The sequence below is a fragment of the Dermacentor silvarum genome, chromosome 8, assembly GCF_013339745.2.
Source record: "Dermacentor silvarum isolate Dsil-2018 chromosome 8, BIME_Dsil_1.4, whole genome shotgun sequence".
Taxonomy (NCBI): Eukaryota; Metazoa; Arthropoda; class Arachnida; order Ixodida; family Ixodidae; genus Dermacentor; species Dermacentor silvarum.
The window spans coordinates 31774292-31797106 of record NC_051161.1 but is presented as its reverse complement, the minus strand read 5'-3'; the positions used below and the strand labels follow the sequence as shown (position 1 = coordinate 31797106).

The following is a 22815-nucleotide window of genomic DNA, read 5'->3' as shown; positions in this document are numbered from 1 at the left end:
GGAGCCCTTTCTGTATGCTTGTGAAAATTATGCTGTGAATCAGGCGACCTGAGTGAATTTAATCACGTCGAGGTTTGGCCGCGATGAATACGGACCTGTTGGTGAAAAATGGAGGAACTTAGAGAAACGTCGTTGAATCTCAGTTGTCTCGTGTAAGCATAAACGATCGTGAGCGAAGCTTATCCCACCGTCCGCTCTCGAAAATGTAATGGCGACAGCGCGGTGCCTCGTGGTCTGAACATGCTGCTGCCTCCGCTTGCAGTATAACCACTCCCTCGCGAGGATACAACAGCCATGTAACACAATGTTCATCGGCGAAATGCCAAAAGCACAAACTAATCGTGGCCATGTGGTACCAGCTCGCTGGTAATCCCCGTATTGTTCCGGACGAGTCCAAACGGCACGTTTTTGCCACTGCTAGCAACCCTATAGGCTAGTGAGCAAGTGGGCTTGCAGGGCGTTAAACCCACATCTCATGTCTTATACAAACACGGGCGAAGCGACCGCATACAAAACGCTACGTCGAAAGCGCGCTTCGTCTCACAAGCTGGCGAAGACAAACATATGCGCCACACTTGAGGACAGGAACAAGCATGCGGCAAAGAAGGGGATGGGAAGGGGGGGGGGGGGGGGGGGTTGTAGAGGATATAGCAAGATGTGGGTAGGACTGGGCGCGAGTTATGGATCCGTTCCCCCGCCGGATTTCGCAACAACGTGTCTCCGATACTCCGCAAATGAGTCTCGCGCCTTCAAAAAATACCGGTCGGCAAACACGCGGGCTCTTGACCGGGTGAACGACATCCCGATGGCCAGTGTCCATGCGTCTTCACCGCCTCCTCCTTGTGTGGTATGCGACAAACGATGGAACAAGAACGGCGGAGCCGAGCGGGGGTTCCAGAAGAAACACAAACAGGGCCTCGCGTCTGTGCAGGTGGCAACGCTCATTTAATCGCGCACGTATCGTTTCAGCAGCCCGCTCCTTTACAAATCGGCGCTCCCTTCCCCTTCTTCTCGTGGCGTTACGCATACACGCACCCGCCTCGAAAGAGAAACGAACGCGGCAAGCGCCGATGACGCGAAGGTCATTTTTTTCTCCCCTTCCACACCCATGACTTATGGATTTTCCGTCGATGCGATGCTGACGACCCCCAGGTCGTTTACATCTCTGACATGCAAGCGCGGTCAGCCGCTATTTTCTGATGCTTATTGTTATTCTTTTTGGGTGGCAGTGGACGGACCGGCGAGAGAGAGAGAGAGAGAGAAGAAAGCGCGTGTCGGCTCTGAAAACTGTGAATTATCGTCCAAGTTTCTGCCTTGGGTGGCGCTCGCCTCTCCTCCCCCTTCGAACCTCATTTCTCTTCTCTCTCTTCCGTTAACCGCGCGTCACTAAATCTGCGCAGCGCCATGGAGGCAGCGAGGCATGCGGTCACCCATAGTGCCGAATGAAGGGGTGCCGAGTAACGACTGTGCTTGTATACGTTGCACTCATTTACGTCGGTAATACTCGCTACACGAATCATTCATTCACTGAAGCACGCTGACATTATGCCGCGAGATTAGTGGCATATTCCGTCAGCAATTATCATCACCGCGGTTTGTTCCGCCGGATCAGACTTCATACCCTTCTGCCACGCAGACTGGTCAGACTTGTCGAGAATGTGTGCGGGGCGTTTCTCAAGAAAGTTACGAAAAAAAAAATTGGGCTGCAACTGAATTCGAATAAAACCACCACTAATATGATGCAATTTCCAATTCCATCCCCTATTCTGCTTCAACTCTTTCTCAGTCATTGGCACAAGAGTCACCACGTTACGGACTGGCGAGTCGGTAGAGCAGGTAAGGGCCTAATTAGCGTAATAAGATGTAACTTGTGACTATACTGGGGTAACATGGATTTATTGTCGTTAAACAAGCCTAAACGAGGTGATCACGGAAGAGCAGGCTCTTCACCAGCGTAGAACTCGCTTAACTGGCTTCAAGCTGAAGCTCCGTGATACTGCATGGTTCTCTGAGGTTAGCGCACATAGGAAGCTGCGCCAGGGCTTGGCGAAGCAGGTTGGTTTCGCAACTTGGTGTTCTCCACGCTTATGAGCGCAGGGCGCCGCAGTTTATTGCTTTTTTGGAACAATCTGACAGCGCGCCATCGACGAGTATGTTTTGGTGAGCGCGCGGAGAAGCTCGGCAGCTCGCTCACTTTTCATCGCGCTTTTCGAGCAGGCCGCGACCGGAGCGTTTTCACGGTCTCCATCGCGAGGCCCGTTCTGTACTCTTTTTTTCCTACGCTCTCGTTCGTGTACTTTTTCTTTCTTTGCTCGCGTTCGCCGCGAAGGTTGGGTTGGCCCCTTCCTGCATCTGTTTCTATTTAGAGCCTCCTGATTCAACGCATGCATGCGCATTTGTTTCGGTGGCCTTGACGTGTTTACAAATTTTAATCGGCGGCAATAAGAATGTGGACACACATGTTTCACAGTGTTCCAGCTGCCGCCAATTAGAGCCTCTTTCTCGGAATGAGACGGGAAAGCCGCGTGCCGTTATAGATATGGTGAAGAAAAACGCTTGACATGTTAATGTAAACACGGCAATTACGACGACGTGTTGGCTTAAACAAAACGGAACAGCGATCGTCTCCATTCATTCCAGAGCATAAGTTCGGCTACGGCGGCATAGTGTAGTAGTTGCGTAATGTGCTTCTCAGCTTACCGAAGCTTAAGGGCGGTAACTGCGTCGTTCTTTCCTTACACCATCATAGTATATTTATGTGCGATATCATTTTGCTGTATCAGTTCGCTCCTTCCATCTCTGCAGTGGCTGAAGACTTAGGATCGATAGTATTATTTACCCTTGACTAGCCATCCTGCCCTTCTGGTGAGTATTCTTATCAAAGTGCTTTCGACAGATTATCAAACTCGGCGCAGATGCAACAGCAACCGAGCGTGGGTGTACTTGAATGCAATCTAAATATCTCGCACAGTCAAGCGACGAGTGATGGTGAGGCATCACAATGGAGATGCATGTGGAAGAAACGGCTTACATACATTTTCCAGGTCGAAATAATGTGTGTTGCGTGACAATCGTAGAGCAGTTCATTAATGTTACATTATTGCGTTGTATAAAATGCATGCATTAAAGCTTCAACGACGTTACTTTGCAGCTTGCAATTCACATAGCGCCCACTAAGCAAGCGAAATCAACGAGCTGCATTCTTGTAATAAGAGTTGTAACTCGTTGAAAGGAATAGGAGAAACCAGCACAGTGACGTACGTCAGTTATTGTACCTGACGCGCTCATAAGACTAAAACCTCACAATCACTTTCCTGCGTGCGCAAAGCAGACCAAGTAGTTGTGGTGACCTCAGTTCGATAAACTTAAGCGCCAGGGCTACAGGCGAAGCTTTTTCTCCCTTCCTTCCTTCAGAAAGCTCTCTACATAAGTATTCCGCATTGGCAATACAAATTTCACAAATACAGAGATAAAGAACGTCATATATTCAAAAACTTATTCGTAGCTTCAGTCAGTACCGTCTATATACATTCCCCAGGAGCCAGTCAAACGTTTCATTCGGCCTATCTACGCGAAATAAATATTTTTTTTCCCTTTATCGAGCCGCGTCAATACAGATGCTCTCAGAAGTCATAGAGAATGCACCATTAACGCAGCATTTATCAAAGCACCGCCGCACGAATTGTCAGTAAAAAAAACACATCGAGTTTCTCGTATACCTAATGCGGCGCGGCCCCGAGAAAGTGTAACATTGACGCGTGCCCCTTATTTGCAAGAAAATAAAGCAACGCGGCGCGCACCGTCCAGTTGAGATGCCGGCGATAGAGGATTTTCGGCCGGCCTTCCCAAATGCCGGCACATAGCGTGCGGCTGCTTTTCTTTCCTCGAGAGTGTCATTTGCTACACCGTACATACCTGCGGCGGCGGCGCCGATAAGCGTCGGAAAATATGTTCTCAGAGGCGCTCGATGTCGGCTTCGTCTCCACTCGCCGTGTACAGGAACCGCGCGTATGTAAGCCTTTTCTTGCCTCTCGAAAGGCGAGAGAATGGCACTTCGATAGCGGCGAGGAAGATGGAAATTAAAGAACAAAACGGGGAGTATGACCGGCAGATCACCGCGCGCTGTGGCACATCTTTGTGGCCCGACAGCTCGGTCCTTCGCCTTGTCTTCTTTTTTTTTTTTTTTTTCGCTCTGGAAATCAAATCCAGCTGCCCCGGTGTCGAGCTGTCTCTCACAGTGCCGGGTACTGAACTGGTTTCCCCTGGAGGGACCCACGCGTGTATAGAGCTTTTATGGGGGGACGGCGCGGCGTCTTCTTTTAATGCAGCGCCCCCCTTCGTTCAGCTTTAGCCGAGAACGTCACGCCGCAGGCACAGAACCACGCCGGTGGTGAGAACGGAAAGGGTTAACGACCCACCCGGGAGAGACTGCCCGAGTGGTACACGCGGTTCGTCTCGCTAGAATGTGCGGATCGAATGAGTAGAGGCACGTATGAGCTAAATCATTGGCTCGAACTCGGGTATATAAGCGATAACGGCCGCGGGATTGGGAGATCGGTGTCTTCGCTTATAACAACAGATTTAGACTGTCTAGAGACGCTCACACATTGACTGCCTTGCCTCTCTGTAGTTGAGGAGGCTGTGGAGCGTTTCGCGCAGGAAGAACCGGTGGTCCATCGGTGTGACCGAATGAATGCGAAGTGGTTTATAACGCGCCGTCGAGGGGGGGGGGGGGGGGGGGGGGCGTGAATGAACAGCGTCACTTGACTTAGCCAATAGACGATGCGTAGAGCTATAGAGACAATTTATGGACAAAATACTCTTTTGTGAAGGTTGAATTTCGTGTGGCTCGACTACCGACTGGCCAGCGCGCTTGCGCCAATTCATCCATCTATGTATGCACATACACTACAAATCGTCCTTAAACGCCGACAGCTGTTGTAAATTTGGCCTCGAATAAACCGATGTCTGGTCAACTAATTCATGGTTTAAATCCGCTGACGACGGATTACGTAATGAGAAAAGGCGCGAAACGCCTGGTATATAGGCTTTACAACGATGACGTGCACCATCTTCCTTTCAAGTCAATATTTTGAAACGATGGCAAACGCGGAAGTTTAAAACACCAATGGCTGTCGTTGTGCGTTCTTATGAAAGGCCGTGGGCGCGCCATTCCAAAGTGCGTGGTTGGTTTTACGTAGCTATTTTATATTACAGCGATAGAGTGAATGGCTATTACTCTCTCTCTCTCTCTCTCTGTACATCTTAACTGTCTCGGGAGAATGTGAGCGAACCGCCTTCAATTTCAGCGCTCGTGATTGTCCAATTTGGATCCATCGTCTACGCTCTTGTTTGGCGCCAGTTCTTCCCCAGCTTGAAATACTATCCCCACGTTCTCCACCGAATCGAACTATTACCGCCTGATCGTTCCCTAGGCATGGATCTATTACCGATTCGCCTTGCTTCGAACTCTTGCGAGATTTATGTGTGGGCGTCGCGGATCCACGCAGGTTCCAATTACATTCCCCCGTAATAACGATCCTATGGAGTTATCTGCGATTATTATCGTCAGTGTGTCACGTCCGCTCGTTATACTGAAGATTTCTTCGTGTCCGACGAAACACTCAATCGCAACGTGCGTGGCTGTGAAAACACGCAGCAGTGCAGCTATAGGTGACCCGAGAGGAGTTTTAAACGACTGAACCCTTTAACGACCGATACGCCAATATCGCATGCAATAGTAACAAGAAACGGACGCAACGTAATGGAACCGATTGGCGGCAAATCTATAGACGCATATCTCGCCGTGCGATCTGATATATAAGCACGGATTTAGAGGAGGACGAAAACAAGTTGTCGCTCACGCATATTTTTTTTTTTTTTTTTTTTTTTTGCGCAGGAAAGCGTCGAATCGACGGAAGCCGCTTGCAGAGCCTTCCCACCACGCGGCACGCGAATCAGTGTTGCGTGCGTGTCTGACGGTGAGATTATAAAGTCAAATGACGGATAAGGAGCGGAGTGGCGGCGGAGGCGGCGCGTCATAAGTTCGCGGTGTAAGTGGGCATTTCTCGGCGCGTTTATATACAAGTTCCAAGTGGGGCTCTCCGCCGCATAATGCTACTGTTTTTTTTTTTTTTTTTTCTTTTTTGCTGTCTTCTTTATTTCTTCGCGCCACCTGGTGATCGCGGTCTTCCCTCTGCATCGGCGGCGCCTCTCAGTTCCATTCGAGCAGTGCATGCATGCACACCTTTTCTAGTGAGAGGCAAGGGTCTCTCACTAAATGTGAGCGCATATAGCCACGGTTCCAGCGAATGCATGCAGACGCTGTCCCGAAACGTGTGCACCGGTGAATGTATAGTATCGCGTTTCCATTGTGTACGAATTGAGCGGTGGTTCAGTGACTATATGGCGTTCTGCTGCTGAGCTAGAGGTTGCGAGTTCGACTCCCTGCCCTGGTGGCACGTTAACGAGCTTGTCGTAGTAAATGTTCATCCGGAGCCATGAGCTACGGCAATTCTCACGTATCTCATAGCCATCGTGTTTTTCTGGGCATTAGTATCAATCAATAAATCAATCAATCAATCAATCAATCAATCAATTAATCAATCAAATGTGCTTGAATTTACATCCAGTTGAAGCAGAAATAGGCGAATAGACACACAACCAGTCTAATGCGGTGGTTATGAACTTAAGGATCAACATTTTCATCGCATCTCTGTGTGTAATTTGACAAAGTAGTGCTCATGTTGTTTGTGACAGGTAGGTTACTTGCTGAGTACACATCGATAAACGAGATTTCCCTCTGCATCATCGTACGTCATGCTGTATACTCAAAGCGAATCAAGCCATTTGCATTGCATGGTGTTATATGGACGAACTTACTGTTTCGTTTTCTCTAGCTCGACAATTCACGTCGACGTCAGTTAATATCTTACCCCTGGCGCGTACTAAACTAATCTTTTCGAAACGTTGGCTTCAGAGACACCTCTTCTTCGAACAGTATAGATCATTTGTCATTTCATGTCATTTTTTTTTCTCCGGCATTAAGTCATTGTCTCAAAAGAAATATTTCAGTTACCAGTTCCAGCTCTGTCCCCTCATTATGGGCTCCTTTGTGTGTTGTGTTTGCCGCCGAATTTCTCTCCGCGTAATCGTCTGCTTGACGTTATCGACAGCCGACGCCGACACCGCGGAGCCGCGATGTGCGTCAGTTCGCTCCCCTCTGTTGATTGGCTTGGCGCGGCAGCCGCGTAGGCTTCACGGCGCTGCACGTTTTTAGCAGGGGGAAGCTTACAGGAGGCACGTTCGAGACCTTGCGGCACCCCGCTGCCAAAGCCGACATTAATAAGGAGCGTGATCAATCGAAACGCCGATTGGCCCGGCCTTTGACCGTCTGTTCGGGAGCAGCTTCAAGCAGACGGCTATCTGAAGGCCCTTCTCGCTTCTTTTGGCAAGCGTGTAGGCATGAATGCCCGCGTATGCGCGAGTCTTAAACAACGAAGGCACGAATCTTGGAGAGGAGAACGATGCACGATAAAGAAGAAGCAGCGGGAAGCCAGAATGATTGCTAATGAGTGGCCACGCCGAACATCACCGACAGTTCGCTGTGCACGTAGCAGTCATGAGTTGGCGGCGCGAGCAGAAGAGAAAAAAATTGCTCGTTATTGAACACGGGCGCGCGCCGAAACAAATTTCATCGGGCGCCGAAATGTGTTTGCATTCTCCTGGCACGAGGGGCGTTTAGATTGGGTTAGCCTTTAACGTGGTGGTGACGGAGTGAGTAACGCGACTTGGCTAGTGCCATCAAGATCTATTAGCTGAGGTTAGCCAACGGAGTGGGTGTGTGCGTAATTTATCTTAGGGAGATCGGAAGTCGAGAGCAGAGACCGCGTTCGTCGGGGGGTCGTGGTAACACGAGTACGAAATGCAAGGACATTTACAGGAGGGGTCCTAGCTTTCACGCTTGATAGTTGCCTAATGTGCGAAGAAGCAAAGCGCCCCGCTATATAGTGCGGACACGGGATTTTAATTGGTACAGGCTTTGCGTAATGCGACCATTACATAGCGACATTGCTAATTTAACTGCCGTCTATCGTGTCCACGTCGCTCTGGAGTAGAGGATAGCATTGCTTGTGCTTGAAGGTGCGCGAGCAGAAAAGAAATTCAGTCGTGCTTTATACGTACTTAATCTTCTATAAAAAAGGATGGTTCAGGCTGCGTTATATTTGAAAGGGATGGTGAAGAAGTGAGCGAATCGATTAGTCGAATGCTTTCAAGGTAGGCGGAGCTATGTTACAGCTATTTATATCGCGTTAATGTGTATACAAGCGTGTCTTACAAGACAAACTCACAGTTATGAGGACGCTACAGGCAAGATCAACAAGTCAGTGCATATTTACTCGCCGTTCAACTCAAGCGGGACGCTCGCATTTTTGTATCGTCTACGTTTAATTGCGCTGACTTTGTTCATCTTGCCAGTAGTTTATATATTTGCTCTCTCGCCAATGAGAACATTCACCGCGAGAGAGCAAATATAACCGGTTGTCCTTCTGTGCCACGACTAAGCACATTTATGTCACGCGAGTAACAAAAAGCGAGCAAAAGGAAACGTGGGAGTTTCGTTATGCCCGTTTCGTCGTCTTGTGGCAAGGCCAAAACGGTGTGCGGCCTTCCCACAGCGGAATGTTTTACTCCAAGCATTCGCCACAGCGGGACGAGAACGTCGCCCTTCGCTGGCGCGCAACATCTTCGCACCGCTGACACCCTGAGCCAGCGGATCTGACGCTGCGAGCTCTCGCCTGCTCCTGACACCTCCAAGTTAGCGACACACAGAGAGAGAGAGCGAGAGAGAGAGTGAAGAGAGAGGGAGGAGGAGATGAGAGGAGGAGGAGACGGCAATGACGCGAAGCATAGGGCGCCTCAGCGCCGGCGAGGTGAGGTGAGGGAGAGAGAGAGGCAGTGCAGGCATCCATGGCATAAACAAAGCCAAAGATGCCACTGCGTTCCCTCGCGCCCTGAGCTTGACATTGGCAACAGCTCTAAATCCGTACTGATGACGGTCGGGAGAAGCTCACCGACGGGTGAGGGGGGAATAGGTGGCGGGGCAGCCCAGACACGCAGGGGGAGAAGGCGGATGGTGAAAGAACGGGCTAGTAATTCTAGGAGAATACGGTGGCGTCTGCGACGATAGCGTAGATCACGAACAATTACACACGAAGAAAAAGAATTGTAAGGGGACGAAAATGATGGAAGCAGAAATATATATGTATATATGAAATACGACAGCACGAACGGAAAAGAAGGAAGCTAAAGAAAGAAACAATACAATGAAAAAACAAAGTGCTTGTTATGAAAGAGGGCGAGTGACATCTCCAACTGCGGCCACCGCGTCGTGACGAGAACCGGCGTATTCGGCATGACGTGGCAGATGGCCAGAAGCAGAACCAGCGCAGAAGCAAACTGAGGAGGGGCAGCCCGAGAGAGAGTGAAATAGAGGAAGGAAGAAAGAGAGCGCGCGAACGTCGAGAAAGAAGTGCACAGCGAAGAAATGCAAAAGCAGGAAAAGGTGAGCGTGTCCCCGGCAAGGTCTGCCCGATGAGGCATGGATAATTTCCGAAAGGAAGGTAGGAGGTGATTTATAGCGGTCGCGCAGGTTGATCGACGCGATGAGGACGCCGGGGAAAGGGGGGGGGGGGGGGGGGGGGGAGGCGGAGAGGACTGTGACGCGCATCCGCCTGGAATCGAGAGAGTGTTTGCGCGCGAATGATTTAGGAGAACAGAGGGAGGCGGGAGCGTGCGTAAAACGTCGACCGAATCGCAAGTCCTCATTCAGAGGCGCGTTCTGTCTCTCTGGCGAGTGCGCTGGAATCTGCCCGCCATGTTCATTAAAACGTTCAGCCCCACTTAATTTCAGGAGAGAATGCGGCGACTTGATCAAGGAAAGCAGAGGGGCAGCCTCGAGCGGTAAAGAAAGTTGATGTCTCTGTTTTCTCCCTCCAAGAAAAAGGAGAAAAAAAAAAACAATGACAGCTGAACGTGGCTTCGAGTGGCAGGAACGCTTGCGTCCATTTTCGTAGACATAGCGTTGAAATCCTTCCTCCGGAAAACACAGAAAAAAAAAATTGAACAGAAAGAAGACTACATAGAGGTTAAGCATTTATTTATTCTTATTATTTTACCAAGAGTCTTGCACTCTTCGCCCTCTCACTTCCTCCACTGGACTTCAGGTGCTCCCGGCTTCTGTCTGCTAAATCAGTTAATTTATGCACGCTGCATGCGCTCCTTCAAGTAGTGCGAAAGATGAACTGGTTCAGTCAGTCGTACCCGCAACACTGATTGCACTGTGGCCGTTTGGTATAGGCAAGAAATATAAAATGACGGCCCGTTCTGACATTCTTTATACTGTTCTCCGTGATATTATTTAACATGTATACGCTGAAAATTATTTTCATGCGCACTGAAATCTGATTCCATTTAGCAAATGTATATGCGAAACCCGCAGGCCAAGTCCGTTTAAATTTAACATTTCGCGCTACTCTTTCTTGACAGTCCCGACACGGCTTGACAAAGAAATTACACAATAGAAACAGCCCTTACTATTTCCTCATGATGATTAACATTGACACGAGCTGTCACGCTGCATGCTGTAAAAATAAAATACAACGCTAATTTGTAGAAGGTATCGTCATGAACAAGACGTTCACAGATGCTTGCATGTTTGGGCAAACATAGTTTGGTGCTTCTAGCAATCTTTTCCCGCGGTTTCAACACGTAACAACAGCAATTGTCGAGCATCGGCTGCCGAAGCAGGAACTTAACACATTGGACAGATCTCAGTGCCCCGAGATGCCGGAGGTGCGCTATAATCGATTTCTCTAAATGCTATCGGGAAAATAAAGAAATATAAAAGGGAGGGGGGAAGGGTAGGGGGAGAAGAGAGAAAAAAAAAAAAAACTAACGTATTGCCGCTTTCCCCGCGTCAGTTCGTCGAAAGCGTTTTCTTTATTTCCCGCTTCAACACATTCGTTCTCACCGCGGTGCCACCAGGTCTCAGTAAGGGCGACAGAAAGAAGTCGACCCACTCCGTCAGTATACATATATACACACACACACACGTTCTCGTTACAGCTACGGACCGAGCGACACATTCCCTGTCAGTGCACGGCGGGCCGCATCAGTTTTATTACGGGCATATTCAACAGCAGCCAGGAGGATGGTCGCCGCCTGTACACACACAGGCGCGCATGCGTATTCCCGGAATTTACAGCAGTCGCCGTCCCGTCCCTCCGCGTGGTTCCTTCTCGCGGTTTCGCACCACCACCACCGCGCGCGCGCGCGTGTGTGTGTGCGTACAGCGGGAATACAAAGTAGCGCGCAGGCGTCCAATGGCATCATTTTTCTTTCGCTGCCCGCCGCGCACTGACCACCTCCTGTGTACCGCGCAGCCGCACTGCCAGCCTGTGCACACGGCCGCCCCGCACGACTGGTGCCTTATCGATGGCGACCGCCCCGGTGTGATACCCCTTCACCGGACGTTACGGAATCTTGATTGATCCGCCGATCACGAAGCACAAAAAATACGAAGAAAACGAGACCGGGAGGGCAGCGAGGAACGTCTACATGCGGCGTCCTTTGCGTCGCTCTCCGCTGAGAAACCTTTCGGACGGCGCATGACGGTTAAGAGTGCTAATGGATGGGGCTTTCGACTTCTGCCTTCGGACTACTGTTGACGCATGCTCACAAAGTATCCCGCACGTCCCAAGTCAAGACACCAGAGTGCGGAGTCTGGGGGCAACGCGCTTGTTTTCGGACAGCGAGAGCGTGTGAAATCATGAAGTGGCTATGGAAAAACAAAAGAGCGAGCGAACCAACTAAAATATTGACCTAGGAATTCAGTTCGTAAACGTCGAAACGCGCCCTGCTTCTGTTGATTGCTTCGCGGTGGTGATGCATATAATCACAAACATAACAGATGGTTTTCCTGCTCTTTGCTTATAATGTTTGGCCGTGACGGATCGCACGCAATGCAAAGCGCGCGCTGCTAATTGGTGGTCCATGCCCTCCGAAATTACACCTATGCGCAAGCCGACTATAGCCACGAAAAGCTATGTATAAATCTGTATGAGTTATACACTTGACTGGCTTGACCAACCGTCCTTTAGGCAGTCTTCGCTCAACTCGAGTAAATATGCAAATGCGCGTGAGCCGAGCGTTCGGACATGAGCTAGTAAGGCGAAACACCCGTAGCCCTTAGCCGAGCTGTCCCCTGGGTAACTAGACAGTCTAGAGAGTGCAGTGGTGCCTGTCTGGCGCGTTTTGCAACTGGGATCGGTCCTGGTGCCTTGTAAAAGTAAACACTTAGGTGTACGTAATGAAAGCCCTGTTCTTTCCTGTGGCCAAGTGCGTCAGATGTTACCATAGAACACTATAAGAACCTTTAGCTATAAGAACGTACAGTGCGTTGTTGACACAATGTTCCGTCGAACGTTCTTCTTCAATGTTCGACTGCCGAGCGGTACGAACGGACAGCGTGAGAACCCAAACGAGATGGTCAACATGACCGTCTTGTATACAAACGAAGACAATTGTGCTCGCTGTTCGCCTGTTATACAAACGCGTATACCAACCGTCTGCAACCGTAACCAGACGTTTTCGGGACACGCGGCAATAAACGGAAACGGGGACAAGCGTCCTTCGCCGCCGGCGAGGATTGACATCCATAACTGCGCGTCCGTTCGAGTTGCATCGAGTTACGCTGCGCCGTGCGCTCACCACGCCGTCATGCTACCAGCTGCGAAGGGAGGCGTCTTCCGCACGCGTTGGCAGTGAATGTGTTCGCCCCTGCTCCGTTTATTTACCATAAATCATTGCTTTCTCTCCCCCTACCGCGATTCCCTCTCCGCTTCGCACTCTCGTTCTGAGCTTGGTGTTCCGAGTTCGACCTCCGCTTCTCCAGACGCGGCTCTTCCGCTTTCAGTCAAGCAGACAAGTCTGCCATGCACACAGCGCCATATTGAGCGTCGATATATAATAACTATCGCTAAATATGCGCAGCGCTGCAAAATCCACAGTATATAGGATCGAAGTTCTATAGCTGTATCTGTTTACGCGAAGCGTATCCTCCTATATGCTCGAAGAAAAAGGTTGTCTCTGGTTGGCCCGCGTCTTCACCATTGCGTCATTGATATATCTGGATGGACATGTGGTTTTCCACCTACGCTACATCGTGTGCTAGAAGTAGCTATTGTCTTCGGCGTGCATCGATTGGTTAAAACAACGGAAGCAGACGCGAAAGAAATTTGTTGGCGGCCATACATAGTATATTACGATTATTTGAATATCGAGGGCATTATATGCATGCAGGCGACAGAGCATGAGCAGCAGAAATGTCGGGAAATCGCATTTTGCTTTACTGAGATTTTGTGCTGGATATTATGTCACAGAAAATTGTGAAGCGGCAACCGCGTAAAACGCCTTTTTCAACGTATGCTACAGGCGCAGGAACTCCTTTTGCAAGACGCGCACTCTGTATATAGCCACTGCTCAAATTCGTTATCTTTCGTTGCCGATTTAAGTTGAAATCATGTAGACCGCCCTTATGCTCCCGATATAGCCTGGGAATCGCAACGACGTAATAGAGACGCCGCGACTCTTTAACACGCCTGAAATACGTTCTATTTTAGCGCCGCTTAAGTGAATTGCGGAAAGCCCTCCTTCAGTGCACAACTCCCTGCTTCCACGTACTGCACCATTTTGACGAAACCGGAAATCGGAGCATCTCCTCTCCCCCAGCACACCCTGTGCCCGTCACTCATACCCTATAGCTTATGCCCGCGTGTCTGCAGTGTTGGGGTAAAGACGTTCCTGCAGTGTGGGGGGAAATTGCGGCAAAGACGATAATAAGCCATTGGGCTTGGCCAAGGGAAGCAGCGTAGCCCGGCGGGGTGCAGACGAGGCACGGCGTGCGCATGAAGCGAAGACGAAGGGGTGCGAGTATTTCTCCATGCTGGCCGGTCGCTTCCGCTTGGTGTGCATGGACGTAAACACAGGAGCGAAGGAGCGTGAACCAGCGAAGGAGTTCCGCGTGCTCGCCGGTGGCTTTCCCTTCTCACGCGCGATATATGGTGAGACGGAAGTAAATGAGAACTTGCTCTCGCGCTCTCTCTTTGTTCTTTTAAAAGCGTGTTTTTGGGTGCTTCGGTGCCTCTTTTTTGCCGTCTGTGACCTTGTGCATGTGTTCAACTTTATTCTTTGAGATGTGTCATCTTGCTCTTTCTTTCCTCTTCCCCTCCCCTTCTTCATATCTTCCATTTCTACGTTTCTATCTCCTCCTTTCTAAAGAGTAGGCAGGCGTTGTGCCCCTTCCGGTGGCAGTTGCCAGCCTGCGCCTCGCTTTCCCTTTCCTGTCAAATGTGTATATGCTTTCAAATCAAATAGTAGTAGTAGTAGTAATAATAATAATAATAATAGTAATTATGATAATAATAATAATAATTGCCGTCTGGATACGCAGTTCTTACGGAAAAAAAGATAGCAGAGAAGAATGATTTAGAATTGTTTACTTGAAAAAATGCAAGTGTAACAAAACGAAGTAGGAAGTGCTACTTAAGCATTGTATTTTATCGAAACCACTGCAGTAGATTGTGGGTTTAACGCCCCGAAACACCGCAGTTTGTTATGAGCGACTCCGTAGTAGATGAATGGCTCCGAGTTCATTTTTGCCACCTGGGGTTCTTTAACAAGCACACATAACACGGTACGCAAGCGTATTGCATTCTAGAGTCGGAAATCAAACCCTCGTTCTGAGCTGCACAGCGTCAAACCATTCTCGCATACAGGCGATCGAAGCGGCAGCTACTGCATGATGGCAAAGTGGCTTATAAAGCGACATTCATGCTTCGTTGACAACGGCTGTCGTTCTTTCTCCGCTGGTTACAAAGAGCCTAACTTAACATAACTGGGCTTCGATCATTTTACCCTAAAGGAAAAAAGATAGGGAGAACTTACCCTAATCTAAAGAGCTGCGCTGAACGTTTGTTGCGGACGACGCAGGGAATTGGGCCACACGCAAAAGCAACTCGAAGTCGACTATACACTCATGCAAACGCACACGATCGAACGGGAGTGAATAAAAAAGACAAAAAATAAAGCTGTGCATTTTGACAATGTACTTCCAGCTGCTCGAGTTAATCTTTCCAGACAGTCATCAACATGTCTACGTATGCACAGGTGAGTAGGCGAATACGGTCACTGAACCACGTTTATGACACGAAAAAAAAAGAAAAAAAAAAGGGGGGGGGGGGGATTAAAAGAACCAATGCTAGCGAACGGTCGCTGTGAGCTTAGGGCAGTACGGGTTCCTCGAAACACCCGTCCGCCTAATGAGAACGGAAAAGACGACAGAAACAACAGTGCGCTGCTTTGCGCACCTGTGCTTGTGCACTCGCTTCAGCGCACGCGTAATAGTAACTGCTCGTGTACGGCGCGCACTGCCTCTTCATTCGCTCCGGTCAGGAGGAGTGCCCGGCTTCAGGAAGCTTGGCGTGCACGCAGGGAACAACATCATACAGTCCGAGAGGACCACATACATTCCGGAACCCCGTAAGAAACGAAAAAAAGAGACGGTAAAAGAAAAAGAACACCGGCACGCGAACCGCCGAAGCACTACGCGTATTTGCGGTGCGTCGGCAAGAATCTTGCGACCAGCCCGTGTATAGGAGTACACAGCCAGTATAGCGGCACACGCAGAAGCGGCAATGCGCGTTCTTCAAAGAAGGGGGATTACCTACACCGCACGTCCTATCCTCGCCGCGCGGCCGCAACAGCCACGCACGACGGCAAACGACTTCGAGTGCACGTACGAGTGTGCGACGGCGGTCAGTACGGCGGTGAGGGGGGGACGTTAAACCCAGCGTATCGATCACGTGCGCGCCGGCCAACAGCGAAAACTCCCGCCGCCCGCCTGAAAACCACGCTCGCCACGTTTCCTTCGAGAGCCCGCAGAACAAACTGAGACCTGCATTGCACCGCACAGTCGTGGGTATATAAAACGAAGCCTCACCTAAGGGAACATCCGTGTGCCGAAGGGGTTGCAGGTATATACTGGACAGGTCAACGTACGGGCGTGCCGGAGATCTGCGTGTTTACTTAAATGTCCCTAAGCGTAGTCTGGAAAGTCCCTATATGTCCCCACGTTCGGCTCTCGCGTCTATATATCGTAGTATATATATTTAGTACGTCACCGCGAACTAAACATCCGTAGAATATGCATTTGTTAAGCTTAAGTGACGCATTGCAAGATACAAAGTCTTAAAATGCGTATAAACTGTTTGCGTGTGCGATTGTCGCTCGCGTATTAGGGTGTACAACGTAGAAATTTGCTGATATATACGCTTGAGGCAACAGGTATACTTGATACACTTGCGTCCAACTGGGCGTACTTAGGAAGGCGAACTTACGCAATGAAAATGGGCGCAGCTGCCATGCATAGATAATGGAAAGCTTACACGTGTCCACAATGAATCGGGCACGCGGATGTCGTGATTTTAAATGTGCAGATGTGACGCAATGAGCGCAAATAAGCACAGGGCATGGTCTCGGGTGTGTTAACTGTTGCAGGTAGGGGGGGGGGGGGGGGGGGGGGTTGTCGATGGTATGGGACAACGCACGGTTCTTCATTGCTGCCATCCACATTTGAGTTCTCTGATTACTTGGCTTCCCAATTGCATATGCATTGCCCCAGTCGACAAAGCTGCTGAAAATGATGCGTCCATACTGTAAAACGGGTAAAATCTACCGTTTCATCTCTGGAAAGCGCTCATCAGTTCCTTGACCACATGAAGCGCCAACCACTACAAAATCAAGACGCCTCACAAATACAGATTATGATCACTAAGGCAATGTCGCGCGCGTCTATACAATTGGCCAACGCAATCGACTCACTACCGTCACTGTTATTTATTTTTTTTTTTTTTTGCAGGGATTCCGCCACAAAGACTTTCCAGCTTCCCCAGGGTAAGCCAGATAGTTTTGTAAATCTGCTAAGGCTTTCTCCCACGAAAAAAAAAAGTAATACGAAACGTAGTAAAGATTCATTTTTGAATGGCGCAAGTACGAATTTCATGAGAGCGACATCGCAGATACTCGAAAAGCGCATCTGATGCAATGTGGTGTTTGCTTACATCGATGGCCGCACTGTTCATTAAATGCACATTGAAAAAGTTCTCCATACTTTACGAAATAAAGTGTGCCGGAAGAGTTGCACAAAAACATGTCTCATCGCGATTACAAAAGACCTGCATTGAAGATAACGGTTGCCATTTTATTTTATTACAGATTCTGCGTAAACTGCCTTGGAATATCGGCTAGAATCTGCTAAAATTTCATCATGTATCCGCTAATAAATCAGTTATCTAAATGCGGATATCTGCCGCTAAACAATGTCAGATTTATATATATCAAAGAAATAATCCGCTGAAATGTAAGCGCTTGTTCGAGTTTCTGAGCACTGCAGGTAGCGACGTGCAATGCGGTGAAGAGCACATCGCATCCGCGGGGAGTGCGTGCTGAGGCACCCGAACACTGACATTTTATCACTCAAAGAGAAATTCCCGTGAATATCACTAGCTGTCTAAAATGCAGGTCACGTCCGCAAGTGAATGCGCTATGTGTTTCTTTTCTTTCGTATCGTCCACAGATACGCATAGGCACAAAACTGTTAGGTGGTTCCGAACCGCATTTTTTCTTTAAACAAATTAATAGCTTTTTCTAAACCAACCTTAGCACCTTCGCGTTGTCCTCAGATGTGATCTCAACAGCGAAAGCAGGACAGCACACACTCCCCGTGGCTATATGGCATTGCTCTGTCGAGCTTGAGGCCGCCGCGGCCGTATTTTGATGTGGGTGAAATGCAAAAGTGCTTGTGTACTTAAATTTAAAGAGCCCCAGGTAGTCAAAACTTGTCCGTAGTCCCCCACCAAGGCGTGCCTCATAAGCATACCGTGGTTTTGGAACGTAAAACTCCAGAATTTTTAATTAGAACAGCACAATCTTGCTGTGAATGAGGCATGCACTCTGGTCGTTCGCAACACAAGACGCCTGCACGCCGAGACAGCGAAGCGCGCCCGCGCGTCACTGGAATATTTCGTGGAAGATAGGAAGTCACCGAGCGACCACCTATACACGTGACTTCCTGTTCACCAGTAAATGTTGTAATATTTCGTGCAATCTTCTGAAATAAGCCTGAAAAAAAAAACACCTGAATTTGAAGGTCATATGGTGTCACACAAGAGATTACGTTAAGCGATAGATATTGTTGAATGGAGGTTCCATCAAAGTCATTCTAAATGTAAAGACCGTGATTGCGGTTCCTTGGGTGTCGTGCGCAGTTTAACCCTCGGAGGCTTCAACGGAAAGGACGCGAGGATGCCCGGTATGTTCCACATACTGAGAATGCTATCGAGGAAATGAGATGCAGGTCGGCTCAGAGATAGTTACGAGAACTGCGCACTCCCATATCAACAAGATAAGCGACGAGAGACAAAAAAAAAAAAAAACGACACTTCAAATGACAACAGGGCCACGTCCAGAGACTTCTTAGCACTAAAAGGCTACTAGCAGCACTTGCCTCGGATTCATAAATAAGTGCCAAAGAGGAAGCCGTTCAGGCAGGGGTTGTCGAGATAACGAAGCAAGGCCATAGAAATATTTAAACGAACAAGAAACGCATTAATTGGAGGCAAAGTCATCAGTCTTTTGCACGACAGAAACAGGCGATGTCGAGAGGATAAATGAAACGAAAGCAACACATCGACGTGCATGAATGTCAGAAAAATAGGTTATCACTGTTATCACCAACTTCAGAAGTGTGCGCGTGTTTCAAAATACGACACGACGGTCGCTATCGAAAGCAGATTTTCTGAAAGAAAAAAGTAGTCCCCATTAGTAATTAGGTCGACAAACCCCCGCGGTTTTCGTAACACCTCTTCGGGTAGCAAGCCGGTATTTACACTGGCTAACCTCCTTGTCTTTCTTCCCCTTCTTTCCCTCTCTCGCTCTTCGCGGGCACATTCTTGTCCATCAGCAGTACCTCACGTCCCCTTCGCGTCCTTGTGATGCACTTTACCCGCGGAGTTCTTCGTTGCCCGCTTTAACGAATTATCAACTTAATTATCAACTACACTAGCGGAAGCGGGCGTACAAATGACAACCTTCATGTAAATGCTCACTTGATACACAGCGTTATATATTGAACGTGGACCACTGCTCTGTTGGCGTATATGTGAAGAGGTTGCGTCGGACACCCGATTAACCTCCTGGTTCAGGAATGAAATAATGAAATGAAAAGGCGTAGGCGATACGGAGAGGGAGCTGCCGCAGCGCAAGCACGGATCGCTATCAGTTTTCAAACACGTGTCGCGATAACTGCTGTCGGTAAATTGTATTCGCGCCATTTATCAAAGATAAGCCGCTCGACCCCCCCCCCCCCCCCCCCCCTAAGTTCGCGGTCCTCCCCCATCATAAGCTTCACTTCGTGGCCACTTTCCGCTTCGCCGGATCGCATACATAACGAGAGAGGAAGACGCTGAGGTAACTAATGGACTCGGCTCGAAATGACCGACGCCTATGAAGGAAAGCACTCTCCCCGATGCCACGACCTCGCCGAACCATTTGCAGCAGAATGGAACCATCGGGATTTCCCGACCTTTTTTTCCTACGGGTAATGAATACTTGAAAGGCGAAAAACGGCAGCATTGGCGTATGTGCGAAATATTGCATCACCGTTCTCTACACGACAAACAAACTTGAAATTAAAACACACACACACGGGTCTGACGGCACTACACAGAAATTTTACTACGTGCTCGCGGTTGGCTAGGCACCGAAGCACGTCACTCGGAACGTTGACATCTTGAATTAGACGTAAAGCGCGGCAGGTCGCGTCATGGAACAAGGTTAGGTCGCACCCGCCGTGGTTGCTCCGTGGCTATGGTGTTGGGCTGCTGAGTACGAGGTCGCGGGATCGAATCCCGGCCACGGCGGCCGCATTTCGATGGGGGCGAAAACACCCGTGTACACTTACATATAGGTGCACGTTAAAGATAACCCCGGGTGGTCCAAATTATTCCGGAGTCCCCCACTACGGCGTGCCTCATAATCAGATCGTGGTTTTGGCACGTAAAACCCAATAATTGAAGGTTAGGTCGCGCGCAGCTGACGTGCGCCGTCGTCAGGTTAGCATGTATCGAGGTCACCTCGTCTCCGTCTACCGCCTCTGGGATATGCGCGGAGTAATAAAACGCGGCGAACTAGTTTAGCCGAGCGCCGTTTCAAGTGACGGCTCGCCGTGCCTCCTCCATTGAAAGCGAGCGCGCCGGCCTTGCTCGGCTCGTCAGGCAGGGTCGCGAAGTTACTGCTCGCTACTATATATCTGCGGCGATGATTGTGTGTAGACGCGCCGGTCCAAACATACGCTTTCACTTTGGAAAGAAGCCCAACTCTTTTGTAACAGCATCGACGCGTAACTGTGTCCCCCATTCATATACAATGTATATGAAGGAAGTAGTTCTTCAGATTCGGTGTTTAATAAATTTAAAGAACTGCAGACGCACGTAGAAGCAATAACAGACATGTAACTTCGACGTTTCGGCCGTAGTCCGGCCTTCATCCATGGTCTTGATGAAGGCCGGACCCCGACCAAGACTTCGTAATTGAGCGTGTATATATATATATATATATATAATCACGCAAGAACACACGCCCACTAGCAGTATAAGCACAAAACGGTCGTGCGAGTTCTCAAGAGCTGTTCCTGACCACGTGCAAACCAGACATTCCGGGTCGCGCCACACGGTGAGAATATTGAGTTGTTTGGTATGCCAAGTGGTAAGCGTTATGACTAAAATATAAAAAAACTCGTTGCGTCGTAGTCTTCGAGTCGTAGTTCGTTGCTGAGCGCCGTTCGTGCTTCGCCTCACAAATGAGAAGGCAAAATATTAAATAACGCTGGAGGGGGCGCAGGTGTGCCGCACCGCACAACGCGAGAGCCACGCGGTGCAGCAATAAAGAAGGCGCAGGAGAAGCAAAATTGAAGAACAAGAACTGGTCTAACTCCACGAGCGTCCGCATTTGGAGACGTGCTACGTGCTGCAGGAGAGCGTCAGAGGTACCGTCGCAGCGAGAGCGATAAAACAGTCGAGGTGGGGGACGCGAGGGGTCACCGGCGAACGACCGTAGACCGGCGACGACTGGCGACAACTGCCGTCAGGGTGAACTCCAATGAGGACCCTCGAGGGCACGCAGAGAACCAATTTATCGTAACTTCCGTTTATTGATGCCAACCAGCCACTGTCAGAGAGGGAAAAAAACAAATAAAAAAGGCTTGCCTTCGAATCCTATGACTGTCGGCGTTACGTCGTAATTCGGCGAACGTAAAGCTCTGCAACTAATCTTGGCCGGATCGGAATCAGTCAAGGTAGACTGCCTCGATGCACAATCGTACTCAGCGAGCGCTGAACTATACGAATGCGCTGGGAAGATGTAGCCGACTGATCATGAGAAAATATTGCGACGAGGAGCTAAGTAGCCGATGCAGCGTAAATTCATCAACAACGGAGCTGGATAAAGAAGAGATAAAAAAAGAAGAGGGATGGAGATCGGCAATCAACTGTGTCAAGCATTGACACACATGACATCCACCGCATCCGCGCTATCACATCCTGGATGTCGCGGCATTTGATAGCCGGAGCTCTTCGGCGGGACCGGCGTCGGTCGGCGGAAATTCAACGCACCCAATCAAAGCAATACGCAACTCGCACACAGGTACACAGAGGGAGCATTGAGGAGGAGCACAGAGCCGTGCACTGACCGTATCGGTTCCGGTCCTCCCTGGTCCCGTTGACCTTCCCGTTGGCGTGGATGACCAGGTTGTATCCGGTGCGGCAGTAGAGCTGCAGGTAGCGGCTGGTGCCGCGCGGGTGCTTGACGGCCTCGTTGGCGTCGTTCGGGTCGTCGGCCACCATCCCACCACCAGCACTGTCCTGCTCCTCGGACGAGGAGGAGCCTTCGCCCAGTTCATCGACGTCCGCACTAGCAGCGATCGCGGCGGCGGCACGCGCCCGTCCGTGTCGCAGCCGGCGCACCGTCGTCTCCTGAGAGCTGTCGCTGCTGCTCGCGTTGTCGTCGGCATCTTCGGCGCTGGCGTCGACGCCGCGCGACGACGCCGCCGCCGGAGCAGCGCGCGCCTTCGGCGAGGCGGCGACCATGAGGAGAAGGAGCATCGCGAGGAGCACCACGACCAGGTTCCGGCATCCCGGCAGCGGCATGCATGATCATCGCGGCACCGCGGAGCACTGCACAGCCTGACAGCCCCTGAGCCGGCGCCGCTTTTGAAAGCTCCCCTTTGCCGCGCGAGGCGCACTACCCCCTTCCCCCGCGCGCCGCCTCGCGATTGGGCCGCCCCTGCAACCCCTTCGTCTTCGCCCTCCCCCGCGCGGCTCTTTCCCCGAGCACTGCTGTGCCGTCGCGAGAGAGCGAGGGACGACGTCGTCGACGCGCGCGCGTCAAAGCCGCGTGTTTCGCGCGCGCCCGCGTCCGCCCGCTTCGGCGTACCGCGTCAGCCAAGGGGAACGCGTTACAACTTCTCGGTGGGGTCACCTCTCCCACTTCTTCCGCGATCCCTCTGCTGCTTCTTCTTCCTCTGTGATGCTGTAACACCGAATGAGTCACGTGTCCGGAGCGGCCATCGGCGGTCGCACTGAATCCACGCGCTTCTTCGTTTCCCCCTCTCCGAGGAAATTCCGCGTCCCTCGCCCAATG

The 22815-nt window shown here is 50.2% G+C and overlaps 1 protein-coding gene across 1 annotated transcript in view; it reads right to left on the bottom strand.

Annotated features, from left to right (window-relative positions):
- The window catches only part of LOC119460962 (fibroblast growth factor 9), a 114254-nt gene extending 91887 nt beyond the window's left edge, over positions 1-22367 (bottom strand). The window contains exon 1 of the mRNA XM_037722120.2: positions 21866-22367. Within this exon, the coding sequence (XP_037578048.1) occupies positions 21866-22322 (457 nt within the window). The 5' untranslated portion in view covers positions 22323-22367. The remainder of the gene's footprint in view (positions 1-21865) is intronic.
- Positions 22368-22815: the final 448 nt, after the last annotated feature.